General features: G+C 41.5%; 4 protein-coding genes across 4 annotated transcripts in view; all 4 read right to left on the minus strand.

Moving 5' to 3' along the window:
- The window catches only part of slc11a2 (solute carrier family 11 member 2), a 16,511-nt gene extending 9,823 nt beyond the window's left edge, over positions 1-6,688 (minus strand). Inside the window, exons 1-10 of the mRNA XM_062986178.1 lie at positions 6,542-6,688; positions 4,056-4,117; positions 2,565-2,692; positions 1,820-1,939; positions 1,559-1,678; positions 1,376-1,482; positions 1,052-1,122; positions 874-941; positions 479-634; positions 1-153 (exon numbers count right to left, since the gene is read on the minus strand). The exon at positions 1-153 is cut by the window's left edge and continues 6 nt beyond it. Of these exons, the coding sequence (XP_062842248.1) occupies positions 1-153; positions 479-634; positions 874-941; positions 1,052-1,122; positions 1,376-1,482; positions 1,559-1,678; positions 1,820-1,939; positions 2,565-2,692; positions 4,056-4,092 (960 nt within the window). The 5' untranslated portion in view covers positions 4,093-4,117; positions 6,542-6,688. The remainder of the gene's footprint in view (positions 154-478; positions 635-873; positions 942-1,051; positions 1,123-1,375; positions 1,483-1,558; positions 1,679-1,819; positions 1,940-2,564; positions 2,693-4,055; positions 4,118-6,541) is intronic.
- Positions 6,689-7,405: 717 nt separating this feature from the next.
- On the minus strand, positions 7,406-11,495 carry si:ch211-159e12.5 (uncharacterized). The gene is made up of 2 exons (XM_062986992.1): positions 11,234-11,495; positions 7,406-11,080 (listed from the first exon to the last, which is right to left on the minus strand). Exons 1-2 carry the CDS (start codon positions 11,308-11,310, stop codon positions 7,945-7,947), a joined length of 3,213 nt encoding a protein of 1,070 aa, XP_062843062.1. The 5' UTR covers positions 11,311-11,495; the 3' UTR covers positions 7,406-7,944.
- A 132-nt stretch (positions 11,496-11,627) lies between these two features.
- On the minus strand, positions 11,628-17,444 carry LOC134301841 (EEF1A lysine methyltransferase 3-like). Its single transcript, XM_062986739.1, has 4 exons — positions 17,390-17,444; positions 14,429-14,540; positions 13,063-13,481; positions 11,628-12,743 (listed from the first exon to the last, which is right to left on the minus strand). The coding sequence occupies exons 2-3, from the start codon at positions 14,529-14,531 to the stop codon at positions 13,069-13,071; spliced, it is 516 nt and encodes a 171-aa protein (XP_062842809.1). The 5' UTR covers positions 14,532-14,540; positions 17,390-17,444; the 3' UTR covers positions 11,628-12,743; positions 13,063-13,068.
- A 1,117-nt stretch (positions 17,445-18,561) lies between these two features.
- On the minus strand, positions 18,562-22,885 carry LOC134301741 (25-hydroxyvitamin D-1 alpha hydroxylase, mitochondrial). The gene is made up of 9 exons (XM_062986585.1): positions 22,808-22,885; positions 22,020-22,214; positions 21,615-21,807; positions 21,326-21,526; positions 20,896-21,059; positions 20,561-20,727; positions 20,293-20,374; positions 19,976-20,173; positions 18,562-19,766 (listed from the first exon to the last, which is right to left on the minus strand). Exons 1-9 carry the CDS (start codon positions 22,883-22,885, stop codon positions 19,653-19,655), a joined length of 1,392 nt encoding a protein of 463 aa, XP_062842655.1. The 3' UTR covers positions 18,562-19,652.
- Between the last annotated feature and the right edge of the window lie 1,124 nt (positions 22,886-24,009).

Consider the following 24,009-nt stretch of genomic DNA (forward strand, 5'->3'; position numbering starts at 1 on the left):
CATGTTGGTTTTTCCATAGAAGGCCTGAGCGAACACGGCCACCACGAAGACGTTGATGAGGAAGGAGATGAAGAGCGCGATGGTCGACTCGATGAAGAAGTATTTATTCGCCTCCTTCACCTCCTTCTTATTGTTTCGATTCACCTCACGAGACTGAAATTAATCACATCATTAATCATTCTACTGAGATCAACACACAGCCAAAAGTATATGGACACCTGAACATCAGCTAGTTAAAACATATTATGATGGGGTTTGTAAACATTCCGATTCGTCCTAACGATCTGTAACAGTGCTGAGGTCAGGGTTCATTCAGGCCACTGAGGATCCTTCATTACCAAACTCACCAAACTGTGTGTTATTATTCTCAGTGTTACAGCGCCACCTACTGCTGGACTGAACTGCTTATCATTCTGCACTGTGTGATGGTTTATATCACCTGATTATTACAGGTGTTGAACTGATCAGGTGTAATTACCTTGACGAGGGCGGAGTGCAGGTAGATGTTATGAGGCATTATAACCGCTCCAACGATCCCCACCGCCTGCTCCAGCTGAGGAGCTCCACATCCCTCACAGTACGGAACAAACATCCCCTTCAGAACCTCGCCCTGATTCGGGGCCACACGCACGTACTGCACACATAAACAATATAACATTTACTTTATTATTATAATCATTATTATACACACACATACTGAGAATATAAACAATACAAGATATACTTTTATATTAATATATACTTTATATCATTATTATTATCATAATAACTAATTATGTACACTCATGTACTGTGAATATAAACAATATAAAATATACTTTATTATTATTATAATCATTGTAATTAAAGTAAATAATAAGTTAGTAATGATACCTCGTAGCCGAAGGTGAAGGCCATGATGGTGATGAGGACCCCAAAAAACGCTTCCAGTTTACGCAAACCTGGAGTTTATAAACACAACCACAAAATAAACACAATAATAATAATAATAATAAATCTATAAATATAACGAGGTATTAATATTAAACATTGATGTGTATGTAAAACGTACCGTATTTATCCAGGAAGAGGAAGACGAAGGTATCGATGATGGTGATGAGAACCCCCGCCCACAGAGGAATTCTGAATAAATAAAAATAAATATTGATTATTAGTTATATTTTTTGCAGCCCTGCACTGATTTATTCACATCAACAACTTTTATTTCCATTTGGACAAAAGTATGTGGACGCCCCCTCAAATGACTGATTTATTACACCCATTAGCAACTGCTCTGGCTGAAACTCATGAATACGATCATATAAAGGGAATTATGTGCTACTGACTGTGCAGCAACAGTTTAGGGAAGGCTGTATAGTGTGTGTGTTTATATTACCTGCCGACGGAGAGCAGGTTGAGAGCGATGGCACAGCCGATCACTTCCTGCATGTCTGATCCAATAATCGCCAACTCCACCATCAACCACAGGATGACCCTGGGAACCTGAAACACACCATCCATCCCATAATAACCCACCATCCATCCCATAATAATAATAATAATAGAATGATTCTCTCACGGTTGGATATTGGCGATGACAGACTTCAGCTAAGTGCATCCCCGTCACCACGCCCAGCCGCGCCGCTAACCGCTGCAGCAACAAGCCGATGATGGTGGCGGCTAACAGCACCCACAGCAGCTAACACCGAGAAAACCATCAGAAATCAGATCAAATCAGCACTAATAAATATAATTCATAATGAATATAATAATGAATATAATAATGAATATAATAATGAATATAATAATGAATATAATAATGAATATGTGTGTTTGGTACCTTGAATCCAGCCACGGCTCCGGACTGCAGGTCCGACTCGATGTTTCCAGGGTCCAGGTAAGCGATGCTCATGAGGAAGCCCGGCCCGGTGAAGGCCCACAGCTTACGGAAACTAAACATCTACAAACACAACCGCCGGGAGCTGTGACCATCACTCCTGCTTTATTCTGCCGCCAACAACCACCCCCCCCAACGTGTGCACCAAACGAGAGTCACGCACTGCTGTCCATTATTCACCGTCTCTGGGTTCAGGACCTCCACCAGCCAGCAGAGGCCGCCAGCAGCAGCGATAAGTAATTCATTCATCCTGCCCTCCCTCAGACACAGCCAACCAGGTCTGTGCAGGTGCCCGGCTGGCCGACAGCAGAGCTGAATTTAAGGTTGTTTATCCCGCCCTCCCTCAGACACAGCCATTTAAAATTCAGTTTACTAAAGTTCTGACACAGAAACACTTCAGTTTATTATAAACTCTGCACTTTTATTAATGTTTCCGACAGAGCGTCTTCATTTCTGGCTCTGAATTTAATCTAGTAAGTTTATAATTTTTAGTAATATATAATAATAATAATAATAATAATAATAATAAGTGTTTCAGAAAAAAACATAAAAACCAACAACAAGAAAACAAAAACAAAAAACAATTTCCTCATTTATATATTTATTATAACATCCAGATACACGAGCTTTGAAGACATGGTGATGATGATAATAATATGGATGATGAAGGTGATGATGAAGAACTCACCTGTGAGACATCATCAGGTACAGGAACCTTCTCATCGAAGTAAGTAGCGATGGGTTCCTCATCTTCAGCAGGAGTGACGGAGCTGTAGATGGTCTGGATCCCTCCATTCTGCTCCGGAGGAACTTCAGCTACAACATCAGAACATCAGAAGACACACCAACATCACAATCAGAATATTATCAATGATATAAAATAGAAAGGGGTGTGCGTGTGGGGAAGGGGTGTGTGTGTGTGGGGGGGGTCAGTGTAAGAAAGTCCAGCAGGCTTACGCTTGGGTGTCCACATACTTCTTCCTGTTATGTGTGTGTGTGTGTGTATGATGTTATGTGTGTGTGTGTGTGTGTGTGTTTTATAAATGATGGGATCAGGCTGCAGATCAGCTGAGGAATTGTGGGATTAGAGCATGTCTCAGCAGGCAGGATCACGAGCACAAACCAAAGAACACCACGCCCACCACAACACCTCAACCACGCCCGTTACATCACAGCACAGCTGAGCACATACACAACACGACCAAAAGTATTGGGACACCCTGTTCCACAAACAAACGGTATTAAAACAGAGTGACCTCTGTGTGACCTTTACATCTAGAACAGCAGCCGCTCTTCTGAGGAGCTTCTCATGAGACTTGAGTGTCTCTGTGTGTGGGAATTTGTGCCCGCTCAGTCACATGATGGCTGCACCTGCAGGTCTTTGTATTGTGGGAGGAAACCGGAGCACCCGGAGTAAACCCACACAAACACGGGGAGAACATGCAAACTCCACACAGAAAGGACCCGGACCACCGCACCTGGGGATCGAACCCAGGACCTTCTTGCTGTGAGGTGACAGTGCTACCCACCATGCCGCCTCACTTTGTGTTGTAACATGAACTATATGAAGGTACTAAAGCGGCCGTGTTATTGGTGCCGTCAGTGATGTTCCGCTCTCCTCTCCCGCTGATGGCTGGACCACGCCCACCAGAGCGCCGTATCATCTCAGCTACGACCTTCGAGTCTTTATCACCAAGAAATTCCTCCAATTTTTTACAACAGACGAGTTTAAACCGTTTTTACTTTGAAATGACAGTAATAACGTGTCACAGTGACCCTAAAAACGTGACACACACACACTCTTACTCATGCATGCACACTCACACAGTCATGTGACACATGCGAGGTTACCAGCAAAGTCTCACACACACACACACACACACACACACACACACACACACACACACACACACACACACACACACACACACAGTAATATTTGTACTCTGTGAACTGGAACAATAAAAGACTTGATGTGATATTTTACGAGGCTGAATAACACGAGCACAAACTGCAGGACTGAACTGTTGAACCGTTATAATCTCACACTCAGCTGTAAGTCATCAGCCTAACATTACTTCTAACACACACACACACACCTGCACCCCCCCATGAGAGCATTTATATTATTTAATGTGTGTGTGTGTGTGTTGTGACAACATGAGTGTAATCCTCTCACCCTCCACATGATCGGCGTCTTTATTCCTCCTCATCATTTTCCTGTGAGAACAAAACCACCACCTGAAACACACACACACACAGACACACACACACAGACACACACACACACACACACAGACACACACAGACACACACAGACACACACACAGACACACACACAGACACAGACACAGACACAGACACACACACAGACACTTCTATAAAGTAAACATTACACATATATAAATGGTTATAAACTCATACATGTAATCATCGTGATGAGTGACAGTACTATAATCCACATGTTTTTGGGTGTATGAAGACATCACACGTGTATACACCTATATAAACTTATATACACACACACTTCTATAACATAAACGTTACACTTACATACACTAATATATACTCATACACACTTCTATAACATAAACATTACATGTGTATACACTATTATATACTCATACACAGATGTATATCATGAAAACGTTAGTGCTGTGGTGATTAACAGAACTGTGTGTGTGTGTGTTTGTGTGTGTGTTTGTGTTTGTGGGTGTATGTAAACTTTTGGTCCTGCTGAAGCTTCAGTGTTTCACTATCAGAGCTCAGCAGCAACGTCCAGCACTGATAACAGCAACCGTCCACACACAACCACACACACACACACACACACACACACACACACACAACCACCACGGTAACACCCCACACACACACACACACCCACTAACACCCCACTAATACTACAGAAACACCTTACAAATACATCATTACCACCCAACCGTATACCCCACAACATCCTCACTACCACTCCAGGTGTCCCCGCCCCACAAATACCCCATAACTACATCACAGATACCCCACAGATACCCCACAGATACCCCAGAGCTGAGTGAGCGCTGCATTAACACTCTGTTTATATTATAATCTCAGTCCCTCTGCTGAAGGAGGGAATAATAAATGAATCAGTTATAAAAATAAAAGTGTGTGTGTGTGTGTGTGTGTGTGTGTAAGTTTATATAAGTGTATACACGTGTAATGAAGCTGAATCAGGAGATTTTGTTCTTAGTTCAGCTGAAGTGACGACAGGAAGCTGAAGATGATTCAGAGGGAACTTCTGATCTGCAGACGGATTTATACTGGACATCAGTGACGGTGCCCTATATCACTACTAACACTACTGTAACTACTAACACTACTGTAACTACTGTAAATACTGACACTACTGTAAATACTAACACTACTGTAACTACTAACACTACTGTAACTACTGTAAATACTGACACTTCTGCTCCTCAGAGCAGGACTGTTGTATAGAGAGGTTTGTGCCCCCTCAGCTAAATGATTTAGAGGAGGACGGGGGTCCTGTAATTATAAGGGGGGTTTGCCTGCCACTGTCGACCTCAGCTGCTCTACAGGAGGTTTTTGGTCTGTCGGTCCTGGATTCTGTAAAGTTACTTTGAGACGATGTTCCCTGTAAAAGACGCTACACAAATAAATTTGACTTAAATGATATAAAATAATAATGAATAATTCTCTACAGTAATCGATTATAAATCTAAAATGTATCACCAATAAGCTTTTATTTACATGAACACAGTGCAGAAATATAAAAGATAGAATATCACTGTCTCATAACTTCATATTCAGGTTATTTCACCCCAATAACTTCAGCTAATAAAGAAATAAATGCAATAAATAAAGAATAAATAAAGAATAAATAAAGAATAAATAAAGAATAAATAAAGAATAAATAAAGAATAAATAAAGAGTGATGCTGCATTATAATGTGCTGAAGTTTTTTTTACTTTATTAAACTTTTCTGTTTCAGTGAGAAAACTATCGAAGCAGAACTAAAACAATCAGAGGATTAAAATCAGAAGGGTGTTATTTCAGTTCTCCAACTCCTATATCACCCCAACAGCAGCAATCTCACCTGCACCTCCCACCAGGAGGATCTGAGAGAAATGAAGCTCGCTCGAACCGTCAACAAATATCAACTAATCCTGAAACATACACGTACATGGACAAAAGTATCTGGACGCCACTTCAAATCACTGAATCCATGAGTTTCAGAGTTTATTACAACAATTACTAACAGGTGTAATAAATCAGTCATATACAGGAGGTGATTATGATGCTTCCGACTTTGCAGAACAGTTTAGGGAAGGTCATTTCCTGTTCCAGCATGAGCTCTATAGAGACATGAAGAGCTCAGCCCCACTCAACAGCTCAGGGATGAACCGGAACACCGACTGATTAACCAGCACCCAGCCTTACACATACAGTCATGTGAACCAGCACAAATCCCCACAGACACACTCCAAAGCGTTACAGATGTAAAGATCACACAGAGGTCAATCACTGACTGATAATCAGCATTAATAATCATCATCATCACCACCACCACAGTGAGAGCTGAACTCTCCTCCTGCTTGTTGCAGCACTAACAGGACACTGAGGAGCTGTGTGTGTGTGTGTGTGTGTGTGTGACCCTGATCTTACCTGTGTGAGCTGATCAGATCTGATCCAGCAGGTGAGCAGTACAATCACTGACTGACAGCAGCAGAGGAGTGAAGCTCCGACATTCTCCTGTAACACTACTGACGGCCTCCTCACTCATCGGCACGCGCTGCACTGCCTCCACCTCACTTCCGCTTACACTGCACTCACTTTCATAATAAAAGTCCTGACCAGCCCACGCAGCACTGGCTCCACCTCACCTCATTATTCACTTTCAAAATAAAAGTCTTCACACATGCGCATTTACATTTTCAGCATTTAGCAGACGTTTAGCTTTTAATTTAGCAGACGTTTAACATTTAGCTTTTATCCAAAGTGAGTTACAGTACTGTGACGGTATACAATGTAAGCAATTGAGGGTCAAGGGCCTTGCTCAAGGGCCCAACAGTGGCGTGCATGTGGTGCAGCAGGATATTCCGCTAGCACACCAGCGCCGAGATTCTAAACCCCTCAGTTTGTAACTCTGCGTTGCCACGGCTGGGCGCCATCTAGCGGGCATAATTGGCAGTGCCTGCAGCAGACATGGTTCTGCTAGGGCGGGATGACCGGACTATGTGGGCGGGGTCTTCAAACGCTGTGTAAGGACCCTAATAGGCAGATAGAGGCGCCTGAGCAGAATGCATGGGTGGAAAAGGGTTCCTCTAAGGGCTGAGCAGCAATATACCCACCTCACCTACGATCAGGGATCCACCAGCAGCGGAGGATAAACTGACTACACTAAACTGAGAGAAAATACAGACATAATATAGAAATAAATAATAATAAAAGTCCTCACCAGCACTATCAGCACTGAATCCACCTCACCTCCTCAATCACTTTATAAATAATAAAATAAAAGTCCTGAACTCAAGCAAATACAGAATTTATTCCAAATCACATTTTATTTACTACACAGTGCACTACTGTTTTATTCATGTGCAAACCCTAACGTAACGAATCAAACACTAATAACAATAATTAACCAGCTGCTAATATTAATAATCCAATCCTACAGGAGCTGTTTATATTTATATATTTATTTTTGGCATTTAGCAAATGCTTTTATTAAAGTGACTTACAGTACTGTGACAGTATACTGTCTAAGCAATTGAGGGTTAAGGGCCTCGCTCAAGGGCTTGGACCAGCAACCTTCTGATTTCTAGTCCAGTACCTTAACCACCAGGCTACACTGTCCCGTTTCACTCTCTAAACACTACTCATCTTTGGTCTATAAAAACACTTTCAGCGATATTATTTGAAATAAAACCTCAATAATTGTGAAGCTTTTTCTGACTTACAGCTTCATTTCATGCAAAAATAAAAGTTTAATTAAATAAAACATTAATACTTTTGTTCTAAATAAACGTCCCATTAAACACAATTCCTGAAGTTCTGCTTCTTCTTCCTTAATTCTGACTGAATAACTCAGATTCCTCAGCACGTTCCTTCATCCTGCTCTCACCCTGAATAACCGTGTCGGTGGAGTCCTGACTGTCCACGCTGCTGTTGGATTGTGTATCATCAGATTCTTCTGCTCGTCCTGATGGATTCTCGTCTTCCTCACCAGAGCTTATGAACACGTTCTGTGAGAGATCTCCACCACAGCTTCCTCCTCTCTCCTCCAGCAGCCAGACATCTTCTGTAGTTCTTATCTCCACACCTTCCTCCTCCTCGTTCTCTGAATCGGGCGCGGTGTGCCTGCGTATGCGACTCACGGCATCACAGAGGATCCTGGGACAGCGCTTGGCTCTGTTGTATTTTAGTGCTGTGGACGGGGCTGGAGGACGAACCCTGTGGTGAACGTCACTGATCTGTGAGACACTGTGAGATGATTTTACTCGATCAGACGGGACAGAAGAAGAACTGGAGGATTTCTGTGGGGCGTCTGGGTCAGAGGAAGAACATGGACAGAGATTCTGCTTATCCTTCACTTTATTTAAACTCACGTCTACACTGGGACGACCCTCCTGTTTTACATTCGGAGACTCGCCCTGTGTTGTGGAACCATCTCGTCCAAATCCTGGTGTTACTTTATTCACAGATCTACTAGACAGGGTTGAGCAGGGATTCTGTAAACATGCTGTTTTATTTATTTTGGAATGACCTTCATTGAAAGGAGAAGATGGACCAGCTTCATCCTCCTCTGTGTCCTCCTGCGGACTGCCCTGTTGATGAAACCACTCAGTAGTGTTTACTACAGGGTTCTCGAGGGCTGTCGAGCAGTGGTTCTCTAGTTCATCTTCTCCAGATAATCGATGATAAAGATGAAGAACATCATCCTCTTTATTCAAGAGTTTTTCATCTTGTGGAATCATTTTATTGGTTGTGTTTTCTACAGGACCTACGTGAAGGTCACGTGTTTCTACTAACACTTCATCTTTTCTGGTTCGTCCTTCTTGCCACAGTAAGTCTCCAATAAAAGCTGAGCAGTGACTGTTTATATTTTTAGCATTTGACGGGTTTTCCTCACCAGACACTTTTGTTCTGTTTTTAACACCATCTCTGGAAAACAGCTGGACCAGATGACTGACCTGAAGTCTGCTGTTTGAGGAGATACTCTTCTGGAGATGATTCCCAGACCCATAAGACTCATTAATATTAACCACATCAGGGTTCAGGATGTTATCAGTTTCGTCTCCCCTGATGGAACTTTCTTGGCAAACATGGCCTCCAGAGAACGATGGATGTTGAAGATGAATGTTTCCCAAAGATCTAACAGGTGAGGTCAGGTTAGGATGATCTTTATTGTCCTCTTTAGGACTACCAGTAACTTTATGATCATCAGAAGGGTTTGTGTAGCGGTTCCACTGGTCATCAATGGCACTATCACAGACCTCAGCTTCTGTACTCAAGCGTAACTGATTATTCTCCAGCTTTGTTGAGAACTGGTCATCCAGAGTGGGTTTACGCTTCACTGAGTTGACTTTACCTTCATGATTGGTCTGTTTTGGCACCATCACATGATCTACCTCGAGAACTGTTGACATGTCTTGAGCATTTGCTTTGATTTGAAGTTTTTCTTCCCTTGGTATCAGGACTGGAGCATTTTCAGATCCTCCTCTGAAGAGACTTTCTGATTCTTCTGTAGTCTGAAGTTCATCCTGTCTGTTCCTGTGATCATGAAATGGACGTCCAGGAATCCTTTCTGCTCTCTGAATGACTTTGCTGGATGGGACGTGACCTGATACTGGACCAGTTTGTTTAGCAGCGCTGCCGTTGGAACCCTGTGGTGAACCTTGATGAATTAAGTCTTCAGGATTTATTGGACAGAGTTTCTGGACTGTGCAGCTCTGAGAATCAGGATCACGTCCAGACATGATGGTCGGACCTGGGTTCACGTGTTGGACTGTAACAGCGACGCTTGTAGCATCTATAAACACCAGAGTTTGTTTTTTTCTTCTGATCGTAGCATCACTGAGGTTTGATTCTGTTTGCTCATACTGGTTCTCACTGGGAGCTCGATGTTTCTTCCATAATGGGAACGTTTCTGTAGGATCTTCATCTTTCATTCTTCCCACATCTTGCACTTTCTTGTAGGTATCTAAGCATGGAACAATCTGGTTTTGATGTTCCTCAGAGGTTCCTTTGGGTGTCTGGTCTGAATGGGGAGACATAACAGATCTGTGCAGTTTAGTATCTTCTCCAGGAGTGACTCTGTCCACCGGCTGGGTTTGTTTTCGGTTGTTTTCCTTTGCAGATGAACTGGAGATGTTTGCTGGATCCCCAACACGAGAGATTAAGCAGAAAACAGTTCCACCACCTCTTCTCCTGGGTTCTCTTGGGTTGGACAAAGATTTCTCATGACAGGACGTCTGAATCTGTTCAGGAACTCGGTGAGATCTGTCAGGATAAGTCTGTTGAAGCTGGAGTTGACTTGGTTCATAAGCCTGATGATATGGCGTCTGATCCCTAGATGAACTTAGTAGATCATCAGTATCTGGTCTTGTACCAAACCCAGACTTCATCTGCGTGTCTGGATCGAATGGTTTTGCTGGTTTGCTCTGTGAGCTGTATGGTGGAGGCAGTGTGTAGTTCGGTGGTCGGCCAAAATGTGGACTAGATATCACCCTGCCATTCTTGTTCCTAGAAGAACCCCAATTTCCAGGGTAAGGAGGAGGAGGTTTCCTCACCACCCTGCTCTTATATGGATCTTCATGGAGGAACCTGCCTACAGAACCTGGAACCTTCTGAATATTCGGCATGAACATGGTTTCCCTCCACATCCCTCCATCACCATCGTGTTTCCTCCTGGGTACAGAGTGATAAAATCCTCCTGCCCAACCTCCCACCTCCTGATAACAGTCAGAACCAGCAATAGGGTCTCTTCTGTAGTGTTTGGGTTGCCATGTATTCACCCAATCCCATGTCTTCTCCTTCATGTTCTTTTCTTTTTGTATTAAAACATTTTGAGCAGTAAATTCAGGAGACAGTCGACTCTCAGAAGAAGGTGGAACCCTGACGGTGACGTCCACATCATTCCTTATAGTTCCTCTAGTTTTAGATCCTGGTATCGTCCGGCCGCCAGGTACACCAGTCCTGCCACTGCGGTAAGAAATAAAGTTAATATATTTACTTATAAAGGTTCCATTATTTAAATCATCAAAAGCTGAGAATTTAGCATGAATTGGGACTCTGACCTGAAGGTTAAAGTGTAAATCACGATATTTAAACCACAAGAAGATAAAATAAACGTACGTTTGTGAACTGAAGCTCCATCCAGGAAATGTGGAGTATTTATGAAACTTCTGTCGTCCATCACACAGCTCCATCATCTACTGCACACGCTCAGAAACACACACACACTGTTACTGCTGAGCAGCTTCTTTATTTATATCACTGTACACACCACGCTCTATATCACAAACCATTCCTGATAAAGTAGGAACTTAATGAGCTGATATTTATATATGAAAATAATTACAGGTTTATAATGAGAGATTATAGAAAATCATTATAGATCATTATAGAAAATCTACATAAACAAGCATCAGAGAAATAAATCAATTATTCTGTTAAAAACACACAATTATACACGTCTACAAAGTTTTATATTCTATATAATAGTTTATATAATACTCAAGTACCTCTATATAAACTTTACATCTAACTTTTATTAATAAACTAAACACATTAATATTCATGTAAAGATAAAAGATCGGAGTGTGTTTACCTCACAGCAGAGTGAAGGAATGAGTGCAGCACACACACACACACACACACTCACACACACACACACACACACACATCCAATCATATCTGTTTTTACTTCCTCCCATCCTCACTGACTCCGCCCACTCACTCATTATTATTATTATTACATTTTATTATTATGAAGTGTGTGAGATGATCCTCCTGTTTACAACTCTGATTTAATTAAACGAGTAATTAAGTGTAAACACTCCCCCAACAACGTGATTAAAACACACGCCTACACCCACACACACACATACATACACACCTACACACACACACATACACACCTACACACATGCTCACACACATACATACACACCTACACACACCCACACACACACATACATACACACCTACACACACCCACACACATACATACACACCTACACACATGCTCACACATCTACACACACGTGCTCACACCTACACACACACACACATACACACACCCACACACATACATACACACCTACACACACACACATACACACCTACACACATGCTCACACACATACATACACACCTACACACACACACACACACACATACACACACCCACACACATACATACACACCTACACACATGCTCACACACATACATACACACCTACACACACCCACACACACACATACATACACACCTACACACACCCACACACACACATACACACCTACACACATGCTCACACATCTACACACACGTGCTCACACCTACACACACACACACATACACACACCCACACACACACCACAATAAAAGAAGGATTAGGAGTATAAATAAATAAATAAATAATGAATGTGATTATTAGATGATAATGAAAATGTGTATTTAATAATAATCTGATGACGGTGGGACCTGGACCTGCAGCTCTGGAGCTGGTGAGGTTTGGATCTGTAGATAAAGATCTGCTGTGCTGTTCAGGCAGATTCTTTATGTGGAATCAGGAGCGGAACTAAGAGGATTTGGGACGTGAACAGGAACTCAGAACATCAGCATTACAGCAGGATGAAGCTGTTAGAGAAGATAAACGTCGGGATCAGACTGATTTATTGATTTATCAGATTATTTATAATCCACCGCAGTAAACATGGTATCTGATTTCAGGTAACGACACGTTTGTTATTAATCAGACGTTAGATCTGATATCAGAAGCTCCTCCTGGGTTTGGACTGAGGAACAAACATGAAAGATCAAAGAAACTCTGGTTCTAATTTATTCATTTCTTTTATAAATATGTACACTTGTTGAGCATTTTATTAGGAACACCAGCTAGTTCACCTAGCACACAGATAAACTTTGTGGGTATACAATTACTGACAGACAGAAGAACCTGGTGTTAGCGTGTTGATGGACTCTCTCCTGATCTCAGCGTAGCTCTGTAAACGTTGATGTTTCTCTCCGAGTCCCTCTGTACCAGCTCCACCCTGAACTTCTGAGGTAACCACGTCTGGTAGAACTCGTGCGTCTCGTGTTCTCGTCTCATTTTAGAGGAGAGGTAAAGAACCCCGCCGCCCCCACACAGCACGACCAGCGTGTCCAGCAGCAGAGGGAACGTTTCAGGAAGGTACACGATATCTGAACCCAGAACCAGGTCCCAGTGAGAGCAGAACCTCTCCAGATCACGACCCCAAACCAACGGCAGCACGGCGGGAGGTCCTGAGGGCCAACCGGCCCCGGGGGTGTTAGAGTTCACGTTCCTCAGGGTGTGAGGGAGAACCTCGGGTAGATCCGTCACCGTCACACACGCACCTACAGGAACACACCAGGTTATTCACACCACGGGAACACAAGTATGTAGACGCCACACACACAACAATAACGGAGGGTTAAAAACTACATCTGTTAGAGATCATGAAGATTCTTTTGGGTTTATCAGGATTATTATTAGAAAAACGTTTTTATTATTTATTGTTTTACATTCTGAACGACTTTTAAATCATTTTAAAACTTTAGAAAGAATTAAGGACTAATAATAAACAAGGAAGCATAATTATGTGGACGTGGTTTATTTTGGTGAAGGTAGCAGATCAAGATCTGTGAGCAGAATCACTGTGGAGCTTCAACTTCTGTTTTAGTGAAATATTTATTCATTATTATTGTGATATTTTCTTTTTACATTTTTTGTTTGTTTCATTTCTGATTTTTTTCAATTTTTATTGTTGTTCCTGTCAGCAGATCTTTACATGTTAAATCATTAATATAAAATAATAAATATGTCCTGTTTAATATCAGTTACAATTTTAATATTCAGTGTTATAAACTGTTTTTAATGATCATGAATTGTTATGGATTGTTATAAACTGTTATTAACAGTTGTTATGAACTGTTAGTAGCTGTTATAAATTGCTGGTGTGCAGATTCACACACATTAATCCTCAGATGAAGTGTGATTAGATTTTACATTACATTTACATTTTCAGCATTTAGCAGAAGCTTTTATCCAAAGCGACTTACACAATGAGCGGAACACGATGAGCAATTGAGGGTTAAGGGCCTTGCTCAGGGACCCAACAGTGGCAACTTGGTGGTGGCGGGGCTTGAACCGGCAACCTTCTGTTTACTAGTCCAGTACCTTAACCACTGAGCTATCACTGCCCATGAATTAGATGAAGTGGGATTAGATGAGGGATTAGATGAGGGATTAGATGAAGTGGGATTAGATGATGAGGGATAAATAACAGTTGGATGATTTTTACCTAATCGAGCAGCCAGGATACTGATGAATCCACTTCCTGCTCCGAGCTCGATCACTTTCTTCCCCCAAAACTCCATCCTCACCTCCTCAAAGTACCCAGACATCTGAAGAGCCTGGAACCAATAATCAATAATTTCCTTCAGGATAAATAAAGTATCTATCTAACTATCTAGCACCAACACACACACACATGAACACACTTTACTCATGTTTTCTGATGTAGCTTGAGCTGTTGTGATACTTGACTTTCCCTCTGGGATTAATAAAGTGATCTATCCATCAATCCATCTGTCTATCACACACTGGTTCAGTTCATCACTAAATTCACATTCTGGATCTTCTGGAGAACCCAAACATCACGTGTTCTAGTCTCACCTGTACAGGTGCTTTAATTTTCTCATTTATTCAGCAGAAACTTCACATTATAGTTCAGTTCTGTCTCAGTATGAATCACTTGGATTAAATGGTGTTTGTTGTTGAAGTTTGGGTTCGTTTTTCAGCTTTTTAATAGCTGTTAATTGCAGAATTGAGCCCCCTGTATGATTATTTATAATACATGATGTAATAATATGATGATAATTAAACTTACTGAATCCCAGAGTGAAGCTGAAACTCCCAGATCTGCTCCAAACATCTCATTTATTTTAATCTCCTCATTAAAACATCTAATCATGGAATCTTTAGAGAAAGTGTCCTGAAATAAATCCTCATCAAGCGGAAACACCTCATGCTCATCCTCAACCTCATCCTCAACCTCATCCTCATCACTTCCTCGCTGCATTAATCACTGATAATAAATATTATAATAAACTTATTATCGCCTATAATAAACCTGCTCTGCTCTGAAACGGCAATATCCACAGTGCGCATGTGTCAGTGTGTCAGTATAGAGCGCATGCGCACAACCGTTTACATGTAAGTAAGTAAGTAAATTTTATTTATAAAGCACTCTTAAAACAACTTACGTTGACCAAAGTGCTGTACATCGAATAAGCATACATAACACAACATTATATTAAAAAAGTAAGAACCAAATAAAAATACAGAGTAAGAGACAAAATAAAACAGATAAAAATAGACTAAACAATTAAAATTAACACAGCTCCTCACTGTTCAAATGCCAGCTTATAAAGGTATGTTTTTAGGAGTGATTTAAAAACAGCGGCCGAAGGTGCTTGTCGAATATTAGGAGGTAGAGTGTTCCATAGCCTCGGAGCATAAACTGCAAATGCACGATCACCTTTTAGCTTCAAACGAGCCCTAGGAACAGTCAACAAATTCTGAGTGGCTGATCTTAAAGATCGCTGTGCGGTTGCGGGAGAAAGCATACCACTGAGATAAGCCGGGGCTTGACCATTAAGCACTTTAATAACAAATAAAAGCACTTTAAAATGAATCCTGTGCTGAACAGGCAGCCAATGTAGTGAGGCAAGGACTGGTGTAATATGGTTTCTTTTCTTGGTATTAGTCAGTAACCTTGCTGCTGCATTCTGGACTACCTGCAAGCGCCGCAACAGAGACTGACTAATCCCAATATACAGAGAATTACAGTAGTCAATTCTTGCAGAATGAATGCATGAATAACTTTTTCCAGGTCAGAATAGCAGAGAAAAGGCTTAATCTTCGCAATATTTCTGAGCTGGAAGAAGCTATTCCTTACCACAGAGTTGATTTGTTTATCAAATCGGAGGTCAGAGTCAAAGATAACACCAAGATTTCTCACAGATGTTTTGACACATGTAGACAAGTGACCAAGGTTATTGGAGACACTATTGATGTGATGAGGACCCCCAAAAACGATAACCTCTGACTTGCTTTCATTCAGCTGAAGAAAATTGTCGGCCATCCACCTCTTTATGTCCTCAAGACAACTGCTAAGAGATGTTAACGAGCCATTGTCATTCGGTCTAATGGGAAGATAAAGCTGTATGTCATCAGCATACAGGTGAAAGCTGACATTGTGCTTCCTAATTATTTGACCCAATGGCAGCATATAGAGAGAAAAAAGGAGGGGCCCTAGTATGGACCCTTGTGGAACACCACAAGAGACATCAGCAGAAGAAGAGAAATAGCTGCTAATATTCACTGAAAAGGTTCTATTCTTAAAATAAGATATGAACCAATTCAGGGCCTCTCCCTGTAACCCCACCCACTTTTCCAGGCGACCAACAAGTATGTCATGGTCAACAGTATCAAAAGCAGAACTAAGGTCCAATAAAATGAGGATGGCACAATTTCCCTCATCAACAGTAAGTAGCAAGTCATTTGTCACCTTCAGAAGAGCAGATTCAGCGCTGTGCATAGACTTAAAGCCAGATTGAAAAATCTCAAAAATACCATCTCTACTCAAAAATGGTAAAAGCTGAGAATATACAACCTTTTCCAGCAATTTAGCCAAGAATGGTAATTTAGAAATCGGCCTATAGTTACTAACCACTGTAGCATCAAGATTATGCTTTTTGAGCAGAGGTGTAACTACAGCATGTTTAAAGCATGCTGGAACAGTACCAGTGGCTAGGGAAGTATTAATGATATCCAGGACAAAAGGTCCTAATATATTAAATGTCTCCCTAACTATCTGTGGGGGCATCACATCAAGTGGGGAGGTTGTTGGCTTTGTTTTCAGCACCAAATCTGTTAATTCAGAGATTGAAACAGCCTCAAACTTTTCAAACATACCTGGGCACGGCGGTGGAAGTGGAGAATCTATACCCAAGTAAGTAATGCCAGACCTAATTGTTTCAGTTTTTTCCACAAAAAAGTTTAAAAACTCTTCACATACTCTAGAAGAAGGAACATTTCCAACTTCGGGTGATGATTTAAGTAAAGAATTTATTGTACTGAACAGTACTTTAGGTCTGTTATAATTTTTGGCAATTATGCTTGAAAAGTATGCCTCTCTAGCAGACTTAACAGCTAGCTGATAGTCTTCCAGGCAACCTTTAAAAATATCCAAACTTACTTGCAATCTGTCCTTTCTCCATTTCCGTTCCGCTCTTCTACAAGCCTGTCTAATTTCCTGTGTGGATGCATTTAACCAGGGCTGAACTTTTGGTTTTAAGCGTTTAAATTTCATAGGGGCAAGAGAATCCAGAACAGCTGAACAGTTATAATTAAAAAAAGTAACTAACTCATCCACATTAGCATGAGTCTGACCATAGTTGGGCAATTTTAACATGTCAGAAAAGGCTCTGGAAAAATCGTTAGATGTGGACGAAGTGATAATCCTTGACCAGTGCCCTAAAACAGGAGCAGGGAAATGCGCAGTTAAAGTTGAGCTAACGACTACTGGCATATGATCAGAGAAACTAGCCTCCTCAATATCTAGTTTGTCAATATCAAAACCAGATGAAAACACCAAATCAAGTGTGTGACCTTGCATATGGGTGGGCTTATGAATGTGACAGATGAAAATGTTTATTATTATGAGTCACGTGATTCAGATTAAAGTGTTCGCAAAATATTTCAGGAATAATTAAATATGAATGAAAATAGAAGTAAATAATTAAATGTTTAAAATAAATGCACATTTAATGATTAATAAATAGCGCCTCTATAATTCACACTTTGTCCACATGATGGCAGTAGATTCATTCATTCATTCATTCATTCATTCACTTGCACTAACTACTCCATCCTGATAGAACAGAACCTTTATTGTCACTATATACAGGTACAATGAAATTTCGAGTGGCGTCTCTCCACCAGAGCAGCAGCAGTAGAGAAAAGAGTAGAATTAATCACACAAAATTATTTACACACTTATATCTGATCAGGACTGCACACACTGGATAAACAATGAAGTGCATTAAATGCAGGAGTGATTATAACTGATCCATGATTGTAATAAAAATGGTAATAAAATATTTTATTTTTATTTACTTTAAGTTTTCAGTGTAAACAACCTTTACCACAGGTTCCAGTACTTTTGAAGCTGACTCTATATATTATATTTAATTAAAATGAAGTGATTTATTTGATATTTATAGGCAAAACACTGGCTGTTATACATGATTTTTGGACATAATGAGCATGCTCAGAGCAGCAGGTACAGCAGTTATGTTCTAAAATACAGACATAACCATAAACACACATGATCTTTATAAAATAAGTTTTATTAAGCAATTACATGATACAGAAAAACGATAGAAATAAAAGCACCAGTGGTTGAGCACCAATATCTGAACCTTAAAGTAAAACAATTATTTCAGTTTTATTTTACTTATGCTACATTAATGCTATGTTTTAAATGGTGGGACACAAACAGAGTACAGAACATCAATTCAAACACAGAGAAGACATAAAGACAGTCACAAGTATCGAACCCAGGTCTTTGGGTCTCATGTTTGCCGTGTGGCACCCACACTACACGCCACCCTGCAGTAATATTATAATATCATGTAATAATGAAGCACCAGGGCAGAGATTCAGATCCTAACACAGAAATATCAGCTTTTCAGCTTAATTCAGTTTATTCTGGATTCTTTGGCCCAGTCTGTTCATCTTCCACTCTCTGTTTTTATTAACCCACATCTTTTCTGTTCTCTTCCTCGGCACGGCTGAATGGTTCTAAATATTCAGGTAACCCCTTTAATGCCAGTTTGTATCTAGAGAAACTAAACGTACTCGGAGCCTGGTCGGGTACTCTCGTGCCTGATGGAGGGATGGTCAGGTGGTGACTCTCCTCTTGACTGCTGAAACAGCGCCTTCTACTGTCTGGTTGAGGTATCAGTAGGAATGGTGGAGGAGTACAGAGAGTGTAGTGTGTTCTCCATACATGTTAAAGCTCTCTGTCAGAATCCAGCACTGTCCGGTGTAAAGTCAGCGGGCTTCACATGGACGAGGCATGTACCAGCCTGTGGACCTTCTCGCCCAGCGAGGGTGTGAGCAGTGGGGAATTGGAAATGTCAAAATGTTAATGGTAGGAAAATCGTTTCAAATAGCACATTTAGGTAAATGTACTGAACAAAAAACAAGCCAAACCATTGAGGTAACGAGGCTCCTGATTCATCACACCATCACTGAAGGCTTTTCACTTGGACATCCTACGACACACCCCTCTAACATAAATGGCTCCAGGTGTTTGGGGCCATAACAGTCCCTGCCCTGCCATAACAAAAGCTCTGATGAGATTTTATCATCAAATCAGCTCCACCTCTTCTTCTATGGAACTAGAAGATTCACTTGGAACAAAGCAGCAGAACATTTGGATGGATCATCTGGACTCAGCGCTCAATGAACTGCAGATTAATTTCTCTATCTGGAACCAGGAGGGTTCGGGTCATGGGTCGGACCTCAGCTCCACTTGGATCTGGCTTTATGTCGAAATGAAGGAGGATCTGGAATCATAATGAAAATGAAAGTGTTAATATTGTTTATTTAGAATGAGATAAAAAAAATGAAACCAAATATTATTATAGTGTATGATGTTTGTGTTTAGGAGTAAATAAGCCGGCTCTGTTTAGTGCCCCTACAGGTAACAGAGAATTAAACTATAATTTTTTCCTCTATTTTTATTGAATGAAATGATTAGAGATGACTTTCATACCCGGCTAAGTGCTAGGTACAGCTCCAGCTCAGCGATCCTGCGACCAACGCAGCTACGCTTGCCCACTCCAAACGGAACCGATGCGTACGGATGGTTCCCATCATCCCGGTTCAACCACCGCTGAGGGATGAACGAGTCCGGATCAGAAAACTGGGCCGGGTCACGAGATGTAGCGTAGTGACACAAAGTGATGAGAGTCTGTAAAGAGTTCAACATTATAACATCATAAAACCTTTATTACAGCAGCAGTGTGTGAAGAACGGGACGATCTGGGACACGTCCACCGTACTGTTTGATCTCTGATGTATTTTCGGTACCTTTTTGGGTATGAGGTATCCTCCAACTGTGATGTTTCGGTCAGTGATGACTCGAGCGTTTCCAGGTATTACAGGATATAACCTGGACGAAAAAACATATTATTACATATTAGAAAAACAATATAGTAAAATTAATTAATTCTATTATTATTTATTATTATTTATTATTATTTATTATTATTATTATTATTATTATTATTATTATTATTATTTATAATTCACCCTTCTGCTCCTATCCAGTCAGATTTATTGATATTACAGTACGTACCTGGTGATTTCTTTGATGACGGCCTTCATAAGAGGCATCGCTGCAACATCAGCTGCTGTCGGGATCTTCCGATCTCCCAAAACCTTCATGACCTCTGACCTCAGTGCAGACTGAACATCGGGGTGTCGAGAGAGTTCATACAGAGACCACGAGAGGGAACTCGAAATCTGATCAGAGAAAAAAAAATTGTTTGATGAAGCTAAAACCTTTTACATGGACCGGTGACAATTATTAAATGATTAATATACAGTTGAGTTTTTTAAAATGATTTCTGTTTGTGTGGCTGAATGAGCTGAACACGTGCTTCCTGTTAATCAAACTGAATAATGAAGTACCGTATCGACGCCGGCCAGCAGCAGCTCCGTCACGTTACTGTAAACTGATTTCATGGGCATTCCAGCTCGAGACAGGAAGTAGGTTAGATATCGTCCCTCCACTTCCTCTCCACGTGCCAGTTTCTCCTCTTCCTCTTTCAGTCGCTGATCTATGTGACCTTTAGCTACAAGAGATACAGAATAAATGAAACCATGGTTTAAGTTTTACATCAAACACATTCACACAAACCACTGACACAAACTAACATCAGGTTTAAGATGGATTTACTGTGAGGACTAACAGAGGGTTACAAATCTTGTGTCAGTGTAGGTGCCTGGCTGGGTGGTAGCACAGTGGTGGGTGTGCTCACGTATTTAGTACTAAAGATAAATTTAATGTTTAGAGTTTAGAGTTAAATTTGTAGGTTTGATTTTTTGAAGTTCTACTCACCGAACTGGAACATGTAATCCCAGCACTGGCAGAACGTGTCCCAGGGTTTAGGGACGAGCCGGTGGAGCCAGGCGGGCATGGCCATGGTGAGCAACGTCATCACAAACATGGTGTTGATGGAGCTGATGAAACGTTCTGTTTCCACGGGAACGACCGGGTCCAAACAACCAATTCTGGACTCGAACAGCACCGAGGAAACACCTGAGAGAGAACGAGGGGTAAAATCAACACCTGAACCAATCACCATCCGTTCATCCATCCTTCAGTCGGACCATGACGTGACCGTTACCTTCCAGGCCGAAGCGGTAGAACTCCTGAGCGATGTCAGTAACGAGTCCGTCTGCGTTTTGTTGTTGGCGCAGTTTGAGTTTTGTGATCAGGTCGGTCACCACAGAGTTCAGGGTGCTGTCGTACATCTCTACTGATTTGGGACGCAGCATGTGTTTGGCCAGCAGACTCCGAACTTTCTGCCACTCTTCACCCTCACTGTAAACAAAACATCAAATACATTTATACATTTATAACTCACAATCACAAGCTTTTTAATAAACCCTGGCATTAAAAACTAAGCTGTGTACACTTTATATCTAATATGTAGGTAATAAAATCATTTATATAGTGCTGTATAATAATAGAATAATATGTAGTATCATAGAACTGTATAAGGAGAACGTTCATGTATCATGTGTTGTACATACGCGGTCAGTAGTCCGTATCCGTGTCCTCTCAGTTTCCTGTAATCTTTCCAGGAGGAAATATCCGACCTGACGGGCGTGTGTCCCTCCTGTCTGAGAACCTGTTCTATCAGTTCTGGTTCTGCAACATGAACCGTTAAAATCGGTCCAAAACTGGCCTTCCATACCGGCCCGAACCGACGCCGCCCCTCCACCTGCAAATCCAACCAATGTTAGAGGTCAGTACTGTACAGTCAGTACTTTAGGTCAGTACTTTATAGTCAGTACTTTACAGTGGCTCAGTTTTAGCAGTACATGTATAGAGCACACACTGAAACCAACTCTACACAATATGACAGAAAGTATGTGGACTCCCCAATATTCCATTCCAAAATCATGGACACAAATATAGAAACTCATTCAATCAGAGCAGCATTCTTAAAGTCAGGCAGTGATGTTGGGTGAAAAGACATGGCTTGCAATCAACATTCCAATTCATCCCAAGGTGTTTAATGTGCTTGGGATCAGAGCTCTGTGCAGATCGTGAGGTAAAGGTTGTGTTTCAATTATTCAGTCACAGCTGCAGAAATCACTGCGATTAAATCCACGTTCAGTACAGGTGTATGTAAACTTTTGACCTGCACCATTCAGTGAACATTTCTGCACCACAAGTGATGAGGCTCTTGCTCAAGGGTCCAACAATGACAGCTAGAACCTCATCCTTAAACCTCAGACTGGTACCTCAGTCCCTGTACTGTTACAGGAACCCCCCCCCTTCTCTGTAGAATGAAGTGCAGTGTGTACTCACCTGTAGCTCGTGCAGGCGAGACAGGCCACGTTTACCCAGCAGGTCCCAGATGAAGTTGAGTGTTGAAGGTCCGGGCATCTGATCCAGGGTCTTCACCTCCGGTACCTGGTTCACTGCCCACCTGATCACCGGGGTCACGCCCCTCCAGGGTAAACGCATCATGTGCTCCATAATGCTCATAGCTTACTGTAATACACACTGTACTTACTTACTCACTCTATACTACACACACTCCTGTACACACACACACTCCTGTACACACACACACTCCTGCACACTGAACACACTCCTGTACACACACACACACTCCTGTACACACACACACTCCTGCACACTGAACACACTCCTGTACACACACACACTCCCGCACACTGAACACACTCCTGTACACACACACACTCCTGTACACACACACACTCCTGTCTGTGCTGTGAGTGAGTGAGCTCACCCTACACTCACCTCGCTCTGCTCAGTATTTATAATACACTCCCCACCACACACACACACACACACACACACACACACACCACTTTCATCATCACACTCTCAGAATTGGGAGGAAGGGGGCGGGACTGTGCTGAAGGTGTGTCCAACCAGAGGTCAGAATTCCAGCAAACCTCTGAATTCTGTTCAATAGGAGCAGATTCTCATAAAAACATGATCAATTAATAACGTGACACAGAAACGGTGTTCAACAGAATTCAACACTACCAAGTACTGCATTAACACCTAACCACTGGAACTAAATTAACACTTCTGAATTTCACGCATCAGGAATGTCCAGATTTTAAAGTAATTTTATGTGTACAGAATTTTAGCAGATGCTAAAGGGGCCCAACAGTGAAAAGCTGTCAGTGACTGGACTTGAAGCAGCAACCTTTTGATCACTAGGCCAGTACTTTCACCACTGCACTATCACTCCTCCAAACAAACTTTAGGTACCAAGCTTATCTGTACAAACAATTCATCTGATACTGAAAGGAGATTTCAGGTCAGACCCACCAGAAACGGTTCTGTCATGAACTTTAGGCTTCTGGAACACAGCTGTGACTGTACACAGTCGAGTGAGCTTTACCAAACCTGCAGAGAAAAAAAGTAGCTCCTGCTGCAGATTCATCATCTTAAAGCTCGACTGGAGTCACATCCACAAAGAAAAAAACCTTCTGTAGGAGAATTTGGGGTCAGACTGGAGGAAAAAGGTG

This window comes from Trichomycterus rosablanca, chromosome 24 (genome assembly GCF_030014385.1).
Source record: "Trichomycterus rosablanca isolate fTriRos1 chromosome 24, fTriRos1.hap1, whole genome shotgun sequence".
NCBI lineage: Eukaryota > Metazoa > Chordata > Actinopteri > Siluriformes > Trichomycteridae > Trichomycterus > Trichomycterus rosablanca.